The sequence below is a fragment of the Cyprinodon variegatus genome, unplaced genomic scaffold, assembly GCF_000732505.1.
Source record: "Cyprinodon variegatus isolate N-32 unplaced genomic scaffold, C_variegatus-1.0 Scaffold1210, whole genome shotgun sequence".
Taxonomy (NCBI): Eukaryota; Metazoa; Chordata; class Actinopteri; order Cyprinodontiformes; family Cyprinodontidae; genus Cyprinodon; species Cyprinodon variegatus.
This window is the reverse complement of record NW_015151663.1, coordinates 106,700-125,728: the sequence shown is the minus strand read 5'-3', so window position 1 is coordinate 125,728 and position 19,029 is coordinate 106,700. Positions and strand designations below refer to the sequence as shown.

General features: G+C 36.5%; 1 protein-coding gene across 3 annotated transcripts in view; it reads left to right on the top strand.

The window, feature by feature from the left end:
• LOC107102146 (brain-specific angiogenesis inhibitor 1-associated protein 2-like) overlaps window positions 1–18,965 on the top strand; it is a 66,515-nt gene extending 47,550 nt beyond the window's left edge. Inside the window, exons 7-15 of one of the 3 annotated variants that reach the window (XM_015401332.1) lie at window positions 7,040–7,192; window positions 10,520–10,762; window positions 10,903–11,134; window positions 12,354–12,555; window positions 12,732–12,800; window positions 12,894–13,053; window positions 13,272–13,309; window positions 16,747–16,789; window positions 18,025–18,965. In XM_015401332.1, the coding sequence (XP_015256818.1) occupies window positions 7,040–7,192; window positions 10,520–10,762; window positions 10,903–11,134; window positions 12,354–12,555; window positions 12,732–12,800; window positions 12,894–13,053; window positions 13,272–13,309; window positions 16,747–16,774 (1,125 nt within the window). In that variant the 3' untranslated portion in view covers window positions 16,775–16,789; window positions 18,025–18,965. The other 2 variants (XM_015401330.1, XM_015401331.1) reach the window with 2 other exon arrangements.
• Window positions 18,966–19,029: the final 64 nt, after the last annotated feature.

Below are 19,029 nucleotides of genomic sequence, written 5' to 3'. Positions count from 1 at the left end.
GTAATCCAGTTGTATTAAAAAAAAGAGGCTGCTTGAGGGATTAGTTTCATATAATAACGGAACCTTTGTTGATTGTTTCAGGTTAAATGAATGTTGATTGATTCGAAGTGAACATTTGCTGTATGACATTGCTTGATTAGTAATGTCACATTTATTTTTCCATCCCTTACATGACAGGGTAGCAGTTCAGTTCAGTTCCTGGGCACAAACAAACCTGACAACATTCTTCTGCATCAAGCTCATTGTTCCTTTTTTAATGCTTCCTTGTTCAGTCCTCTACCAAGAGGGAAATCAAGAGACACTATAAAAAAAAAAAAAAAAGGTCAAAACAATTCCTTGGTAGCAGGAATTAAGATAAAGGATGGGAGCAAAGATGTGCACACAGAACAGGGCTGGTAGTTATAACTGAGCTGCTGTTGGGTCTTAGTTAGGTGAGATCAGCTGTCAGGTAGACTAAATCACCAGGATACAAACTTTTACAAACTCAAAAAAGTTTTTCTGTTTTATTTTGCTGTGCCACTTTTATGCTGTCACTTACAATTGCACACTCGCATCCACCACCATCTTGTCTATGATGGTGTGGAAGAGCTGGATTGATGTGACTCGGTTGTCACATCACGTTTGTTTCATTGTGTCACAAATGCCTTGAAGAGGTGATGTATTAAGTGTCATCATAAGGCATCAAGTCTGACAAAGCACTCAGCAGTGCAGCCAAGTGTGAAGCACTGCTTGAATTGCTAGCATTACTGTGGGCTCTACATGAGTAAATCAATTAGAAAAGAATCATGCTCTTCATTTAAGTTTTTTCCTTTCTCCTAATAGTGAAATAGTTGTTGTTTTTTTTTAAAGTTTTTTGTTGTATAGTTCTTCATTATAGATTGTCTTATTTAAGTCATTTAATTCCTCTTAATAAACGGCTCTGCATTACAGCAAACACAGTAATTGTAAGAGTGTATACTCTACTTTTAATATAAGATATTTTCATGGTACCCATGTTAATGATTTTGTGGCAATATGTATTAAAACTCCATCTAAAGACCAAATCCTTTTAATGATATGTCTTGTGGTTATCAATAAAATAACTTGAATATAGTTTTTGTTGATGATTTACAATTTTCAGAATAAATGCAGACATTCAGATAAGGACTGGTGGAAAAACTACTGATTGGAATCAAGTGCCTTTATTAATGATGATGCAATAATAACTAAAGATACAACCAGTAATATGTCTCATTTACTTTCAAAGATTGAAACAAAACAGATCAAACTTTCCTGGACAAATGAAGCTCTTTTAAGTGAAATGTCAAAATCCATTATCTGTATTTGCACCACATAGAACTACAACAGCATTTCACATGCTTTTATATTAGTATTATTGAACATATTAATTGCATAAAAATATCAAAATTATGTTTAAAAAATTTCTTTTTTTTTACTTTGTGAGCAAAACGCTTATTAGAGATGGAAAACAGAAAAAAAAAAAAAAAAAAAAAAAAAGAATATAAATATACATATATAATAATAAACACATCGTGGTGTGAAATCCTCCTCAATTTTAGGTTTGCAGCTAAATACGCATTTAGTACAAACATTGTAAAAGCATGTGAAGGCTGTGCTTTTTTCATACAAAAAACAGTTAGAATATTATAGTTAGAATATTGAAAATATATTGAAAAAAATCTTAAATTTACCTTTTTTTAATGTATGGGAACTAAATATATTAGTTTTTATCAGCCTGTCTTTCTAATAATTATTGCCTTATTCTACTGCAAACCTTTTTCTTGACACCAAAAGGTATTGATTTAAAGGTTTTTACTTTAACATGTGTTTCAAAGCAAGTGGTGACTAATTTGGTCCTTCCATAAGCTGCACAGTTATACTGGGTACATCTCAAAAAATCTGATTATTTAAAAGTTTTATGCATATTGTTTCTTACTTCAGGTCAAGAAGCGCTCTTGTGGATTTTGTATAATTTTGATGATTAAGCCTTATCATGAAAATTCCAAAATCTGTGTGAGAAAGTGCAATTACTAAATCAGAGCAAAAAGAAAATCTCTTCTTTTTATCTTATACCAGTAAGTTATAGGATTTTTCCTGTGGTTAGAAGAATCTGGTAGAACTGAAACACTTAATCACCTAAGATCATTGTTTTCTCTGAACTACATGAAAAAAAGGAAGGAAGGAAAGTAAAAAACAAATAACGTTTACCTCTTTGAATGTTAAACTTAATTATTAGTTTTAGATGTAATCCCACTCTCCTACCAAGTCTGTATGACTTATCAATTAGGCCCATCTGTGCAGAGGGAAGGGCTCTTCATTCTCTGGACTCATACAGTAATTTGCAATGACTTCGCAGGAAAACAGAAAAATCAATCTCCCTTTCTCATTTTCAGTCTGCTCACTTTCACTGATAATATCACGGCTGTGGGCGTGTGAGAGAAAAGTCAACTCGTTTGTGCCTGAGCCCACAAGAAGCGTAGCTCGCAAATAAGAGAACGAGAGCCCTGCACTCCCACAAGACCTGTGCTTCACAATTACAAGTGTCCACCTGGAAAAATAGTTCAGATTTGTGACAGATTGCATGGTTTAATTTGTGCTGCTAGAGGTACAGCGGGAGGCAGGGAAGAAAAGGACAAGTAAATGTTGCAAAGATAAGGGCAGTGTCTCATCCTCCTCCACCACATTTGTGATGCTTTGAAAGATGAGAGGCACTACTTCTTTACAAGCTGGTATCTTAGTGCATTCTAGCAGCAAAAGGAGTCAGACCAGGATAAAACTATAGACTTCTAATTTTTTTCCTATTCGCTCTGACCTTTCTTTCCTAAAGACGATTCCAAAGCCCCATCAGTAGGTAAAATCTGATAAAATGCTAATTATTTCATCATGAAGTTCAATGAAGAGTACCATATAAAGGGATTGTATCAAGATGAGCTCTTTTGTACAGCACAAGATTTTAATAAGAGCGCAGAGAGGAACAGCTCTCCAAACCAAGACGGAGAACTTAATATCATAGAAATGATGTTTGATCCACTCAGACTTTTTCTATAACATTAAATGGATTCTAATCTGTAGATTGTACAGGTATGCACACCCAAAGAAAAGTGTTTTGGGGTGCCTGCAAAGGAAAATCAATGATAAAAACCAAAATGTACCTTGGGTGTTTTGCTTCAGAGGTTTCCAAAGTCTGTTTCTATTTACTCCAAGAGTAGTGCTGCGACAGCTCGAAATGGTGCAAGCTGCTGTGCAATCACCTCAGAAGTACTGCATAATATGAACACTTTTGTTGCCATGAATCCAGGTGGATTATTTACCAAGCAATTGCTATGAGAGCCTCTGTCCCCGTGGTTGTAATTACCAGAAAATGTGATGGTTGTGCAGAGTATTGGAGTGCTGGAGCGTTAGGAAATCAGATTAATTGTGATGAATCGATTATTGAAATATTCTTCAACCAATTTAGTAATCGATTAATTATTAATTGTAGTATAGGGACTGTAAAGCATGAATTTAGCCGACAGAGCGACCCACTTAAAGCAGTAATTTTGCCAAAAAAAAAAAAAGAAACATTTTGCATTTAAGATTTAGAAAAGATTAAAAATGCTCCATTCTCCTCAAGTGGAAAAGCTTTAGTTTTACCTGGTTTCATTACGTTAAAAGTCTTCTTCAAAGAATCGTTGGCTATCCAATTATTAATTGATTAATCTAAAAAAAAATTCTACAGATTATTCAATTTGCAATATAGTCTTTTTTTTCAGCTATAATTTAATCCTGTATATGTCGGTGTATAAAGATGTACAGAGAAGATCCTGTAATGCTGAATACTTAAAGCTGGGGTGTTAAAATTGCCCTGACAGTTTTCATTTCTATCCATAACCTTTGTAGAACAAGTCAGTCTAGCTGTGATGTAACTTGAGGTCACTGGAAAATAATGGTGCCTTGTGTCTGTGTGAGCTTTTCCCACTGCACTCATTGTCTTGGGTTACTTTCATGACCTTTTGAATGGCTGAGAATGGGGCCATGTTGATTTGACAAAAGGCGAGCGCACACTGCCTCAGCCGCTCCTATTAGCTCTGGTTAGAGGTGTTGCAGAGGCTAGCAGTCTGTGAGTCACAGACTGCAAATACGAAAAGGGTCACTCCACCAGAGAGACAAAGGGGAAGTTGCTTTGACTGTGATCTTTCTAGGGTCCTTTCACTGGACAGTTTCTGTGATGTAGTCAAGGACCATTTCACAAATGCTTGAAGATAATACAGTCTGTCCACGTGTGCATTTTCTTGAAATTTCTGTACTGAGATGTGCTTGTTTCTGCCTTCTCCCTCCTCTGGTTTTATTCTCTTTTCAGCTGCAGCAAAGACTATGACTCATTCCTAAACAAAATTGCTATCCCCATCTCTTTTTCATGGAGATTATTAGAAGTAATAAAAGTCATCTTTAAACGCAAAAAGTATTTTGGCAGTTTTATACACTAACTCTTCTGAAGGATCCTCATATTTTAACAAAGTATTAATTAAAGAACAATAGCCTTTAGTTAAAGCATTTTCAGTGTAAGATCTTTTTTATTAAATCTAACAAAGCAATGATTCACACTCAGCATTATGTTATAAGATAATACAAAAGCGCTGCACCACGATGAAAAGTAACAGACTTCTTTGTTTGACCCAGAGCTGTTCAAATAAAATACTGAAATGACATATACTGAAAGGAGGGTATTGTGCTTACTCATAACATCTATGGGCTTTGCTACACAATTAATAGATAATATCTGTGGGTTTTGATTTAATTGCCACATGTTTTTAAAGGAGCATCTTTCTCTCAAAATGAATGACTACATAAATAATCAAAGACCTAACTTTGACTTACTTAAAATGGTTAAAGGTATATTGCAGGAGTTTCGCAAATTTTTGAAAAGATCCGCCCTCTCCACTTAAAAAAAAAAAAAGTTGCAATTTGCCTCGCTCATACAAGCTTACTTTCTAAAATAACATTTGCAATTTTTCTACTATGTCAGACTCACCACTGGTAAGTGAAAATGGGGACAAGCACATAAAATGGCCTTACCGTCACCAGAATGATTGACAATTGGGAGGACCACTTATTTTGATGATCCACCCAGAAGAAGAACATCCTCCACTATACCTTTAGGAGTGTGGCCTGATGATTATGAAATGAAACACAAATTCCACATGTGCCATTAAAGAATTTGCTTCAAAAGTCAATATGAAAACAGAGATTAAAAAAAATCTGATTAATCTACTTGTTCATAAAATATTAAACATTAACCTTCCTAGGTCTTATATGCAATATCTGAGATGGAAACGTTTGGAAATGTATTCAAACATATCACTTGATTCTAACATGGCAGCACACTAAAGCATGTTTCAGCTTAGATCAAATCATGGCAAGTAAATAAAAAAATCTACCCTTCTAGGTCACTCATGTTGGCAGATGGTTATAAATTCATCAAACAGTTCTCATTTGACCTACTTTTAAATGCAGTCTAAAACTGACCTGATAATATACAAAACACTGACATGAACCTTATATGTGCAGGTTTCTTTTTCACAAATTTAATTGATATGGTGCAGCTTGTGTTACAGTGAATTAGATACACTAAACATTTTTTTCCATTGTTTTAGTTCCTAATTGGCTAATTGAGCTTAGAGCGCTACATTAGGCTGAGCTTGTGTGTGAAGCATGAATGTATGGAAACTGTGTCCATCTCCAGTATCGGTAATTTATTCCTGTTCTTTGTGTTTGAATTATGGACATTCTGTTCAGGAATGTGTTGCTGTGCACTCATTAAACACTTTGCAATGCAGTCCTAAATGTCAAAGGTGTTGATTAATTACACACAGTGATCAATTGAAGGTATTTTTTTTATTCTGTTAATGATGATGCTAAAGCTTAAGACTGATTGAAATTTAATTTATCAAATCTTATCAGAAACAAATATTGAAAAAGACTTTTAATGTTTTCTGACTGAAAGCCATATTCTTGTACTGTACAATAAATTTGTGCGATACCTGTTCATTAGTTTTGCACACATTGAAGGGGAAGCAAATTTTTCTTTAAAAGTTGTATAAAACATTTGAATTATTGGGAGCTGCGTTTCCAATCTCACGCATGGCATATATTGTTATCTGTAGATGATCTACTGATTTCCTGTTGAATCAGAACAGATTCACCATAGTTATTATGCGGGTATTTGCACTTCATGCATTGTGGAAGGATACAAAATCCTCAAGGAAAATGAAAATCAGTGTCTTCATAAAGTCAAAAAGAAGCATTAGGTGCTCTTAAGTTTCCTGGTTTATTGTTCGGCTGACTTTGTAATGAATAAAACATGGTGGTCAAACATCTACAGATGCTCTGAAATAATCTGACTGCAATGCACAACAATCAGCTCTCATTCTGTGCCCCTTTATGCTTCCTCCAAACTCTGGGTGTTGAATTTTCAAATAAAATATATCACTTCTATGAAGTGAGGAGTCTGATTCACTGAGTATCACTCCTTTCTTTGTTATTTTTTTGCTTTAGTGTAGGGCAGACATTTTTCACAATGTTTTAGGTTAAGACACTTGGTGGTAACCAATGTCCTAAATACATCTGTTAGTGGTGGCTCTTCAACAGACTTTTGCTGATCCATGGGGTCCTGATTGGACTTTGCTACTAAAAACTTTGGTATTCCTTTTTGTATATGTCTGTTTTCAATAGGTTTTCCTTCCACTCAACTACCACCTTTTTTTAGTAAAGATATTTTGTGGCTTATACTCCTTTTGAATGTAAATAACCTTTCGGTATTCAATCCTGTTTTACAAATAACCCTGATAACCATGTGTTTTACCATACTTGTTTTTTAATGGACTTATATTAAGTTAATGAGCTTTGGTGGAAAAGATGTGTAGAAAATGTTATAAATGAGTCAGCATATTTCAAACTTTTTTGTTGTACAAATTGTTATACAGCTTAAAAGATAAAAGCAAGACCAGTATAAAAATTCATAACTCTCATATTTTAACTGTTATTGTGTGTTCCCTTTCAGTTTGTGGAGACCATTAGCAATAAGCAGACTGAGCTAGATACCTTCATTGCTGAGGGCTACAAGACGGCTTTGTCTGAGGAACGTCGCAGATACTGCTTTCTTGTGGACAGACAATGTGCTGTGGCCAAAAACAACAGCGCCTACCATGGAAAGGTACGTTCAAATGCCTTTTCAGTCTTGATTTCAGTTTCCTTTCCATTCAGAGGATGCATCTTAAATTGTTAACAAAAAGGACAAATGAAAAGGAACTATATTTTAGTTTAGATTAAAGGCAAAGGCATGTCCAGAGTTCTTTAATTAAATCAGTTTTAAATTACTGCTTTAATGTTCTAATTATTGTTACTACTTTTTTTTTTCACCTTTTCTGTTGAAATATGAGTGTTTATCTTTTGACATCTTCTGAGCTTTCCATCCAGCATAAAAAAACTGAAAGAGCAAAGCACAACTGCAAACGTACAAAGATTCAACTCTCTAACCTACACTAGACTGCTTCTCTTGCAAGGGCAAGAAAAGCATTAATCATAGTAGCAGCAAAGGCAATGTATCCTTGGAGTTGTTAAAGTGACTGTAACTTTTTTCCACTAGGGGCACTAGACCTGTAACTTCCAGGATTAGAGGCCCTGAACGCAACAGGAACCACTGTCACAGAATTATATAGTCTCTCTTTGTGTTTTTCAATCTGTGCTGTTTTTGGACAAAATGACAAAGCTTTATAGTTTTTGTCAAAATTAAGTCATTTCATATATGAACATTTTAATCAAGTGTGAGCCTTGGAAAACTCAAAGGTTAAGTCTAGTTTTAGTCTGATTTAGCTTTTTAATTGTGCTGTATATATAATGAACACCTTATACAAATATCAGCAAGTAAATACTGAACAATCAAATGTAGATATATCACATTAAAAAAAATATTTATACACATGTGAATGTATTTCTTTACCATCTTGTGTTTTAACACATCAATTTGACTAAATATTTGGTTTTCTTTTTTATCTAATTTGTTTACTCAGCCTGAGAAAGGCCAAAAATAGCTATATTTAGCAAAAAACGTTTTATTTTACTGAGAGCTACAAGCTGGTGCAGCAGAAGAAATTAAAATTGAATCCAGTGATTAACTGTCCTTCCTCATCATTCTCCCTTCATGCTGTATTTGTCTCATTCAGTTGGCCTCTCACTAAGTCCTTTAATTTTTATAAGGAACTCAGTTATGTTCAGTTTTAGTGGACAAATTCTCTGAAGCCTGAAACTCTGTTCACAATTACAAATGATCAAAACCATCATAACTAGCTATGAAATATATAAATTGAACCATTTCTGGCTCGATCATTCCTCGGATCAACCTTGTATAACACATATGAAAAGATCCAGACTCTGTATCACAGGAAAGCATTGGGGATGAGAAAATGTGCTGCACCTCTGCTGCTGTTACCATGACAGCTAGTGCTGTAGCACTCAAATAACAGTCTACACACAGCATGATTTTTCTCAATCATAAAATGCTAAAATCAGAGACGGCCTCATTCAGGCACAGATCGTAGGGACTGTCCCGGAAAATCAGGACATCTGGTCACCATATTCTTATGGCTTTTAGCCCAAAGTTACCAGATGACAAAGCACATTTATCTCGACCTGGTTACACATTGTAACGTGTCGACAGCACCTAGACAAGGAATTAAACTTTGCTCAATATCACACTTGTTAACCAGCTATAAACTACAGAGTTTTGACAGTAACACACAGAACTAACAAACTAATGCTAAAGCAACTAACCGAAGTTTATCCTAAAGTTATCAGAATCTTACCTCGGTAGGAACATCTGACAGAGGTGCTGCCGTGGTTTTTCCCCCAACTCATTTATGTAGATATTAACCACTACTTGTCTATACATTACATTACATTTTCTTTTGCATATTTGAAGTATATCCATAGGATTTTCGGTGGTGTCCAACCATCAAGCCTGGTTTTAACATGCGTTGTTGAATTGTTGATCCTTCAGTTTTTAATTGATAGATTAGATGCAAAATGGGAAGAGATGCCTTTGATTTTGTCTGTGCGGCAAGTCATTATCAACATTTTCGTCTAGTCTAGAGAACGAAAAGCTCCCACATCTCGACAATTCTTCATTCATTTTAGAAGCATGTTTATTTCATTACTGTCTCATTATCATCATTAAAACAGGGTCTGTCAACCAAATGTTTTAAAGATAAGCCCAAATTCAACCATACAGTTGAAAAACAAAAATATTCTGATTAGATAAGTGAAAGAATAGTTTTTACCTGAAGCTCAGTGGACGGTACAGCAGCGTTCTGGGTCACATGACTCATTCAGTGACAAATCCTACCTCTCAAATTACATAGGCGTGTTTACATGGGCAACAGAGACGCTCGACAGGATGGATGAAGCTAAATGCAGAGGATCTCCTTCCCACTATAAACCATGACAACCTTAAACCCAGCCAAAGCTGCCTAGAATAGTTTTGAAAAAAACTTCAAAATCAATGTACACTTTAACTGGTCAGTTACTGTATGAATCACTTTATATCTACCATGTAAAATCCCTAAAAAAATGCACCAAAGATTGTTTCTGATTGGAGCACCACCCAGACTGAAAGTAAGTTTCTTTTAAACTAAGCAGAACCTGCTACCCTTAGTTATCCTTCCTGAAATTTTAAACTAAACAAATTTATTTCCACTTCTTATGGTCCAGCAAAAGCAAATGTTATTGAAAAAGTATGCAATTCATTTACATATATATTCTCGTTGTTGTGTGGGTGTGTGCGCTTCAAATGCATGTCTTTTTCACAACAATTTCAAATCCATGGGTAATGGAGTGCATCAGTCACCTGGGATTATGGGTGGGTGAGAACTGCCAGCCTGAAGATGTGGCTGCGGGGAGGACGATGCGTGTGTCAACCACGCTGCCATTTTTTTTTTTTTTTTCCCTTTTCCCAACATGAAGTCTAGTCATTAATCAGCATGGGGGTGTGTGGGGGAAATGTTCACCTTCACCAAACTCATGAACGTGCTCCCAGAGGGTTCCTTATGTGCAAAAGATATGTGTTGGAGAGGAAATGAGAGTTTAATCTGATTGTATGAGAGCGCATAGTCTATTTTGTGTTTGTTTGTATTATTTACATGTACTCCTTTCTGTTAAACATTAAATACTATTACCAGACTTGTAAAAAGAACAGCTGTGTCCACAGGCTGGAAAGACTGCAGTGGGCAGCAGGGCTGAGTGATGGTCTGCTTTACCCACGCAGCACATTATCAAAGCTCTACAGAGGGCAGTGGTCAAGGATACACACAGAGTAAATGTTTATAAAGACAGATTTTTATTTATTTAATTTTAAAACAATGAGAGTAAAGAGTTAGAAAAGCCTTTTTTTAAATATTTATGGCAGGGCTAAACAGATATTAGCATCTCTTCTTCTAATCCAGCCTTTTTGTTTTTGTTTCCATGTTGTTTTACTTCATTCTCTCAGGGTAAAGACCTTTTGACCCAGAAGATCCCAGTGTGGCAGCAGGCCTGCTCAGATCCCAATAAACTCCCGGACAGAGCCATGATGCTGGCCCAACAGATGTGTTCTGCTGCTCTTGGGGGCACCAGTCCCCTGCACTCCTCCAAATCCAATCTGGTCATCTCAGACCCCATACCAGGGGCTCAGCCTCTTCCTGTTCCCCCAGAGCTGGCTGTTTTTATGGGCAGTGGTCTTGGACACCCAGCGGTGAGAAAATTAATGACTGATGTTTTTTGTTTTTTTTTGCCTGACCAAAATAAATATATTTTCATTTGATGTAACCATATTAAATCCAAGTGCTGACAATTGCTGACAATTGAATTAAGTCTTTTTCCCTACTTTTTTAGAGGCTGATGGGTCCTGATGGCATGTCCATGGTCAATGGGACGACAGGAGTCCATGGAGAGGAATACTGGACAGATGGGGGTACAATGTCAGTCTCTCAAGTTAGGCCGTCATCCCCTCAGGCTCAGACACAGGGTCCGTCCCAGGTCCCGCCCCAGAGACAGGTCAGCGACGTCTACTCCAATACCCTACCCGTCCGTAGGCCTGCTCCAGCCAAGAATAAAAATCCCGTTGGTAAGCTAAAACGGCACAGCTTGGACTTTATTATACTGTCATTGTTCTATGAAAACTAAGCAAGAGGTCACAGAAATATTTAACTGATATGTTTTTCCCCTTATACAGTTTTTTAAAGCTTAGTAGGATGGCAATCTGTCTGATCTGCCCCAACATGTCCACCTTTTCAGTTTTCATGGTTTTTCAAGGCATATACTTCAATTGACTGGTGTGATGCATGAAAACCAATAAGGTTTTCCTTATGCTGCTGTTATGCAATCACAAATGAATGAACAGCACAATGCTGAGGCTGCTCTTGTTTCAAGACGGCAAGAGCTTTAGAGAAAAAACACTGAAGAATTGTACCCGATGTTGCCCTCATTAGGACAGATAAGTGGTGCAGTGTATCGTTAGTGTGTTAAAAACCTTGTAGGTCACATGTATGGAAAACATAGAGAGGCTGTGAGAGTTAACATAGTTTGCTGTTACACTTTGGAAAAGGGTTAGAGTATATCAAAAGTGGATCAAATATTTTGAGAAGACCAAATCCATGATATGGTTATAGAGTTACTGAAGACTGCAGGTTGTCTTTGCACCTTCCTGACACAGAAATTGAGAAGGTTTTGCTATTGTTACAAAGCAAGTACACCCCGAACAGGAGCCAACTTCTTGTCACTTAAGGGGATTTTGCTTGTGAAATATAGCTTCAAAGATGCCTTTTCCAAAGACTTTTATTTTCATTTGCTAAGCAACTGAAAAGCAATACATGTGACCAGCTTTGCAGCAAAATATGGTTGGAGAGAAAACTTAAGATTATAAAGAAAAATAAAGAATGGAGTATACACGCATTTGTTTTCAAATAAGTGTCTTTTGGAGACTGCAGCTTTGAATTTACTTTATCAAATGGAAAAAAAAATTCGATAAAGTAAAGTATGGTTCATATATAAAAAATATCCTAAAATTGTTGATAACATTATTTGTCCATTAGTTATAAAGTGAGCTATTATTGCTACAGATTAATATTAATAAGCATCATTTGCCCTGTTATGATTCAATTTCAGAGGTTTTAAAGTTCTTTTTATACTTGTTGACTTGCATAAAGTTATTAACTATTCTTTTCTAACCACAAATAAAAGGAATGTACAAGACATTTCAAACAATCTACATAATTGATACCTTAAATCTACACTCTTGGACACATTTTAATTCACAAATATTTATTTAAAATTCTGCTCCTCAGGGGAGACACGGACTTTGCCCAGGTCCAGCTCCATGGCGGCTGGACTGGAAAAGAACGGGCGCTCCCGCGTCCAGGCCATCTTCTCCCACGCTGCAGGTGACAACGGTACCCTGCTAAGCTTCTCTGAGGGAGACGTCATCACTTTGCTAGTGCCTGAGGCCCGTGATGGCTGGCACTATGGAGAAAATGAGAAAAACAAAATGTACGTCTATTCTGTTTTCTCTGAATTCATATTGTAAAATCAAATGTATCACACATGCATTTAGTTTTCATTATCATTTACTGGTATAAATAAAATTATGCACACATACAATGTAAATGTTTTTCATTTCCCCTTTTAATCTGTTTATTACATTTGAAAATTGTGCATGTTTTTAGGCGTGGCTGGTTTCCATTCTCTTACACTCGTGTGCTCCCTGAGAGTGATGGGGACAAGCTGAGAGTGAAGTATGTCCTACTTCTTTCGTGAAAGGTTTTTAAAACTCAAATGAGTCAAAGTCTTAAGGCTGTTTCTTTTTTTGTTTTTGTTTTTTTTTGCAGTTCCAGTCTTCATCATGGTAAAAGCAGCAGCACAGGGAACCTGCTGGAGAGCGATGCATCAGTGCCCACACCTGATTACGGCCTAACTGCTCGACTGCTGGCCCAGAGCTTAGCACAGACCCGCCCACGCCCTTACAGCATGGCAGGGTTTGCTCCACAGGTATTACAATCCAAGCATCCATGAAATGTGCAGAATCGGTTGCTTTACTTGTGTACTTAATTTGAAGCCTCCATCTGATTAAGGGCTCTATTGCATAATTGGTCATGAGTAATTCTGCAGTACCAAAGTTAGACATTTGCACAGTTCCTACTGCCACCTAGTGTTCGTGAATTAATATAACTGTCTTTCAATAAAACAAAAATTCTTTCATTTTCCAGCCTGCTATTGAGGATTACGACAGCCGCTTTGCCACAAGGTATGTCATCTTGCATTCCCATAATTATTCATTTATGCTGAAAAATGAATATTACATCAGTAATTGTGACTTAGGGTAAATAACTAAGCAATTGAATTACATGAGGGGAAACTGCATTACAAACATCTAAGTAAATCAGCAAAAAATATTTACGCTGTGTTACACAAAATTACATGCCTCTTTGAAATGATTAGGTTTTTATTGTGCAGATTATTTGAACCATTGTTATTGCAGCTGTGTATTGTGAGCTGCAATAAAGCAGATAATACAGCAGAATGCTGCACATCCTCCAAAAATTACTGGAGAAAGTGCTAGATTCTGTGTTCTAATAAAAGGAATGTTTATATTCTGTGCAGCAATATTTAGATTGCCCAGTAATTTAACTTTCTAAGTCATCTTTATTTGGCAGGAAACCTTTTTATGTAGTTCTTAAACATTGTTATGTGTGTAAATAAGGAGGAAGAAGTGTTTATCTTCTGTAGCTTGAAGTCACCAAAATGTATGCTGATTTTCCTACAGTATTTTTCAATTTCCATATTTTTTCTAATCATCCTTTTTGTTTTATTTTATTTTTTGAATCAGAGGATTAGAAATAGATATTGATTTTGGTTTTCAAAAATCTTAACCTGTTTAATTTTACTTTTTTTTTCCTAATTTTTTTTTCTCTGCATGTATGTTCCTTTCCTTTATGGTGGGCTCTATACATCTTGACATTTAATTCTAAAAAATATATTTCATTAAGATAGGAAAAACGTTAACTTTACATTTAATTACTTTGTGTCTTTAGCTTCCTCGGTTTCTCCCTTTTCAGTGCTACTTTTTTTTAGAAATATTTGTAATGCACTGGTGAGATTCTTGCAGCATCAGTGTTCCAGTTTATAGTCTAATGGCTACTGGGCAAGTTAAATTAGATATTATTATTTATATCAAGACCATACTGAGTTTCAGGTTTGTTCCTGTCTAATTAGGGAGAACGTCTTGCTTTTCTTATGTGTGTCAGGTGATGTGCGTTTGATAAAGAGAACAATGTCCTGAGGTGAATGAGCATTTGTCCAAGTGTTAAAGTGTGTTTTAACAGTAGATGTCATGTCAGCCATTTTTTGCCTGGCAGCCTGGATTCTTTTTAGCATCAAGCTGCTGTTTCACTTTCCTGTCTGCTCTAAATGTGTCTTTATTTCTTCTGTATCAGTATTATCATCGTATAGGGTGTATTTACCCTCACAGACTAATACTACATCCTTACAGCAACAAAGATCACTGAGAAATTTCCTCATCAACAGCTGTGCCTTTTTTCATCTTTTTGCATCCATTTGGGGCATGATTTAAATTGTAAAACTTTGATTTGTGGGACAAACTAGATTTCTGTTTAGAGTTGTTGATGATGAAACTGAAGCTCCGGTCTTCATGATTATTGCAGGTGTGATTGGAGTTTTGTAGGTGGGGCCAACAGTAATTTCCTGAGCCCCCTCCTGCATTACCTCTCCAAACCACCCTGCCTCCTTGTGCCTGTCTTGTCTCTCTCCATTTCTCTCTGAGTGTGTCCGACCTGGCAAGCTTCCTTCTCTCTTTGTTCCACAGTGACAGTCCTGATGGAAAATTGATTTCGACTGTGTGAGAACACACATACAGACAGACACAGACAGCTCCGGATAGCACAGGGGCCTCTTCCTCCCCCATCTTTTCCTTCCTCTTCCCCTCCCTGCCTGTCCACTTGTCTGCACCTCTGCCTCCACTCACACCCCTTCTCCGAATGGAAGAGGCCAATTTCATCCCTCCTTTCTGTCCTCTCTTCCTCCCCGGGTTCCTCCTTTTCCTCCTCCTGTCCATCCTGGGTGCTGCTGCTGCTTCTTCTGGCGTCGGTGTGGACAGTAGCGGCTGGTGGGTGGAGGATTGCGTTGAACATGAAACCCCGAGCGGGGCCTACCTGCTCGACATGCAGCGATACGGACTCTGAACACTCTCTAATCAGTCCGCACATCTTGGACTGTTCTCTCAAGAGACTGCCTTTGCTACTGCTTGTCTTTCATGCATGTACATGGTTGTGTCATTTTGTCAAAAAACTGAAAGACATGTTCATGTACTGTTCAAGTGCCAAAAGACCTCAGTGTCGTTGTACTTAAGCCACTGACTGAATGGCCTTTCCTTAAGCACCGCAAGGGCCCTAATATTGAGTTCCTACCCAACAAGCATACAAAAAAAAAGCTATGTTATAAGTAACTCTGTCCAATAGCTTGCTGTGTTTGTTTTGAGAAATCCCACAGGTCCTGCTGTGCTTCCTCGTGTCAGTGCTAGATCTTTTTGTCAAGAGGGTGTGTCATATTGGCCTTACTTTAATCTTTTCCTTTATACACACTTAACATATTAATTATATATTTACAAAAATTGAATACTTAACATTACACCCTTGGGCATATTTCTTTATATATTTGTTTATTTCTATTTACTTATTTGCATTCCTGACTGACTTACTACCAAGATTTGTTGCTTAAACTATCATAGAATAATTTCTTTCTCCCACTTCAAGCTTTATTAGCAAACTTTTTATTGACCACCCTTAAATTATAGTTGTGAATAATTTGACATTTAACTACGACCACAGCTTTTATGCATTTTTCCTTGTTTTTTTGTTTTGCTTTTTTGTTTTTTTCCTGAATGGCTGTACAAGTTTGGTCTTTTCTTTTAAAGGGAAAAAAACTATCAATAATAAATACTGTCCTTGTAAAATATCTCAAGATACAATGATAAACATACTCATGCATGCTGTGGAGGGGAAAACCAGAAAAATGTGACTCTTAAAATTGACCTTGAATGTATGGTGACTTTTTACAAAGGTATTCTGAATAAAACACATCTCTATATATTAATAAATGGTTCTGGTCTGACGAGGAATATTTTCTGCCACTGACGAGGAATTTCCCTTGTTTCAGTGTTTTCTTTCTGCTTTTTTTTTTTTTTTTTTAACTTAAAAAGTAACATTTTGTGAGTAATTCCGTTACGGCTGTGTCCCATGCATGTTTCATCCCTGCCTCCTCCTCCCACCCATGTCGTACCTGTACTGTCCTTTGGGGGTAACAGTGGTGTTTTGATACAGTATTTTTATTGTGGGAATCTGACTTTTTGCTGCCTGCACACATTCCTTGATTTTGAATTTTTGCTTGTGTGAGGTTTGTATTTGGTTTAAATAAATTAGCCGTTTTCACTGTTTATTTTGGTCCATTCTCAGTATAATTTTCTCCGTTGAGACTGTGTTGAATTGACGAGGCATGTGAAGCATGCACAGTAGTGTTGCACCGCTGTTTTGCATTTTTCATTGAAATATAACCAGCGTACAGTATATTTGTCTTGCATCAGACTAACAATTGTCATTACAAGTTTTTACCTCATGCATGATTTGAGGTGTGAACCACTCAAACCCCAAGGTTCTCTTTACCTTCCAGTTTGGGTCCAGAATTGTCCCGGTTCTGAGGGAACAGGACCGCTGTAAGTCCCTCCAGTCTCCATCGCCGCTCAATAAACTTATCACATCTGTTTTTCTTCTCTCTATTAATGCTTGGTCTCATCTGTTTTTTGCTGGTCACCTGCTAGAATAGGATACTGGAAATTACTGGTCTTTTCTTTTTGGTCTTTGCAATCCGGCAGGCCTTGGGTTGTGCACTTTTTTTTTTTTTATTTCAATAACCCAATATCCTCCTCATTAGATATTAACCATGCATGCCTGCATACATACTTTGACAGATCTGTTGGTAAACCTGTTGAAGATGTGTAGAAAGCCTTTAAATACTCAAAACTATTTCTTTATTATCACAAAAATAATTCAGGCTTTAAATCTAATACATTTGGATCAATTATGAAGCCTATGTTAAAAGTTATTTAAATTTTTTTTCTAATCAGATGTAAAGTTGTTGGTAAGCTTATTAATGCATTTAAGATAAATCTTACATTACATTTGCCTTTTTCATTTCATCCACACATTTTTGGACAGAATTATCCCCTTCTTTTTAGTTTTTCTTCCTGAATGGCTGTTGATGTGAGAGATAATACAGGCTTTTACATTTAAATCGCACCAATTATCCATTAATACCATTACATAATCTTAAGCTATCCAACTTTTTACACACTTTGGGATATTGTCTGAGTGACAGCTTCACCTTCTAAGTGATGTATAGCTGTCTGATTACATGTCGGCACTTGTAGATCATTGTCATTTCAATAATTTTAATAATAGGGGATTGGTGGCCTAGTAGTTGGAGCTTTAAGCTTGGGTCCCGGGGGTTCTGGGTTCACGCTGAATCAGGCTGCTGTTAAAATTCATGATCTGCAACACAACGGGCCTGTTTTTCTTTTAAAGGCCCAAATTTTTTCTAAATTTTGAACAGCAGGATCCACTCCTTAAATTGCCGGTGTATTTTTGTCACCAGATCTTTCAACTTGGTAATCATTAGGGGTTCGGTTAGTGGCTTTTTACACCTGTTCGCCAGGGATACCAACGATTATTTTTCACCTTTGTGTTACCAACTGCTTTTCATTGGTGATGTTTGAAAGGTTTCTCATCTCATGCTTGATCTCACAAAACAGCAACTTTTTTCTCCACCTCAAAAAATGAATGTAGCAGTTACTGTGGGTGTGGTTGAAAGGTTTAACAGCGTTTCTGTTTGTTGATGTGTGGGATTAAGTTGACGCTAATTCTGACTGTCTACCCCCTCCTTTCCCCACAGTGACCGTTCCCTCGAGGTCTTCCTCCGGCCCTCATTCTCTGATGATCGCTCTGCACCAATATACTACTAGCAACCTGCTTTCTCCTCTCTCCCACTATTGGGCACCTATTTTAAAAGAAGAGGACAGTAACAAGCCATGATGTGCATTTTTCTTTTACCAGAAGAGGGCGCAGAGGTCTGATCGTCTCAACAAATAAGAGAATTTGATTTCTTGTATAGAAAATGTCCTTTGAACAAAGAAAAACAAAAAAACCTACAGCTAGGACCACAGTTAAACGTCTCTGCCTGAATATGTTATGGTAATGGTAGATTTATTAAGTTATTTAGATCACAAGGTAAGGCTAGGAAGTTTAAGTTCTAACATTATCTTTTTAACACTAAAAACTCTACATTTTCTGAGACCATTATGTTTGCAATAGGATTGGTACTTGAGGGTGATCTGAAAGCAGGACAACCACCCTTTTTGTTATTATGCTTCAATTGTGCTTCTGTTAGATCATATAGATGATTGTTTATCAATGATACTCCATGCTCAGTCAATTTCCTGTGCCTTCTACGAGTCTTTGCTGGTTTTATCTACATTAATCATTCTATCATGTTCTAATTGTTCTGCTAAAATGGTTCAAGGGTGATTCTTTGTTGTACAGATTTTCTTGTTTTGTCCTGACAATGCTCATGGAAATATTTGAGCTCAAGTTTTAATTATTTTTTGTTTTTTTATGTGTGGGAAGCCACTTTTTCTGTATAATTTTTAAAAATATACAGAACTTGGGATATAATTCTTTTTTTTTCCTAGTATTTAGCTTTAAGGGAGTGATAGATCATTTAGATATCATTCCCAGTATTGTATATATATATTTTTTAATTATCCTCCATTCACAGTATTACATTTCACACTAATCTGGGACACAGTAAAAATACAATCACACAACAACAACACACACACACACACACATATATATATATATATACATATACATTTGTGCGTAGATTGCAGCAAAAGAG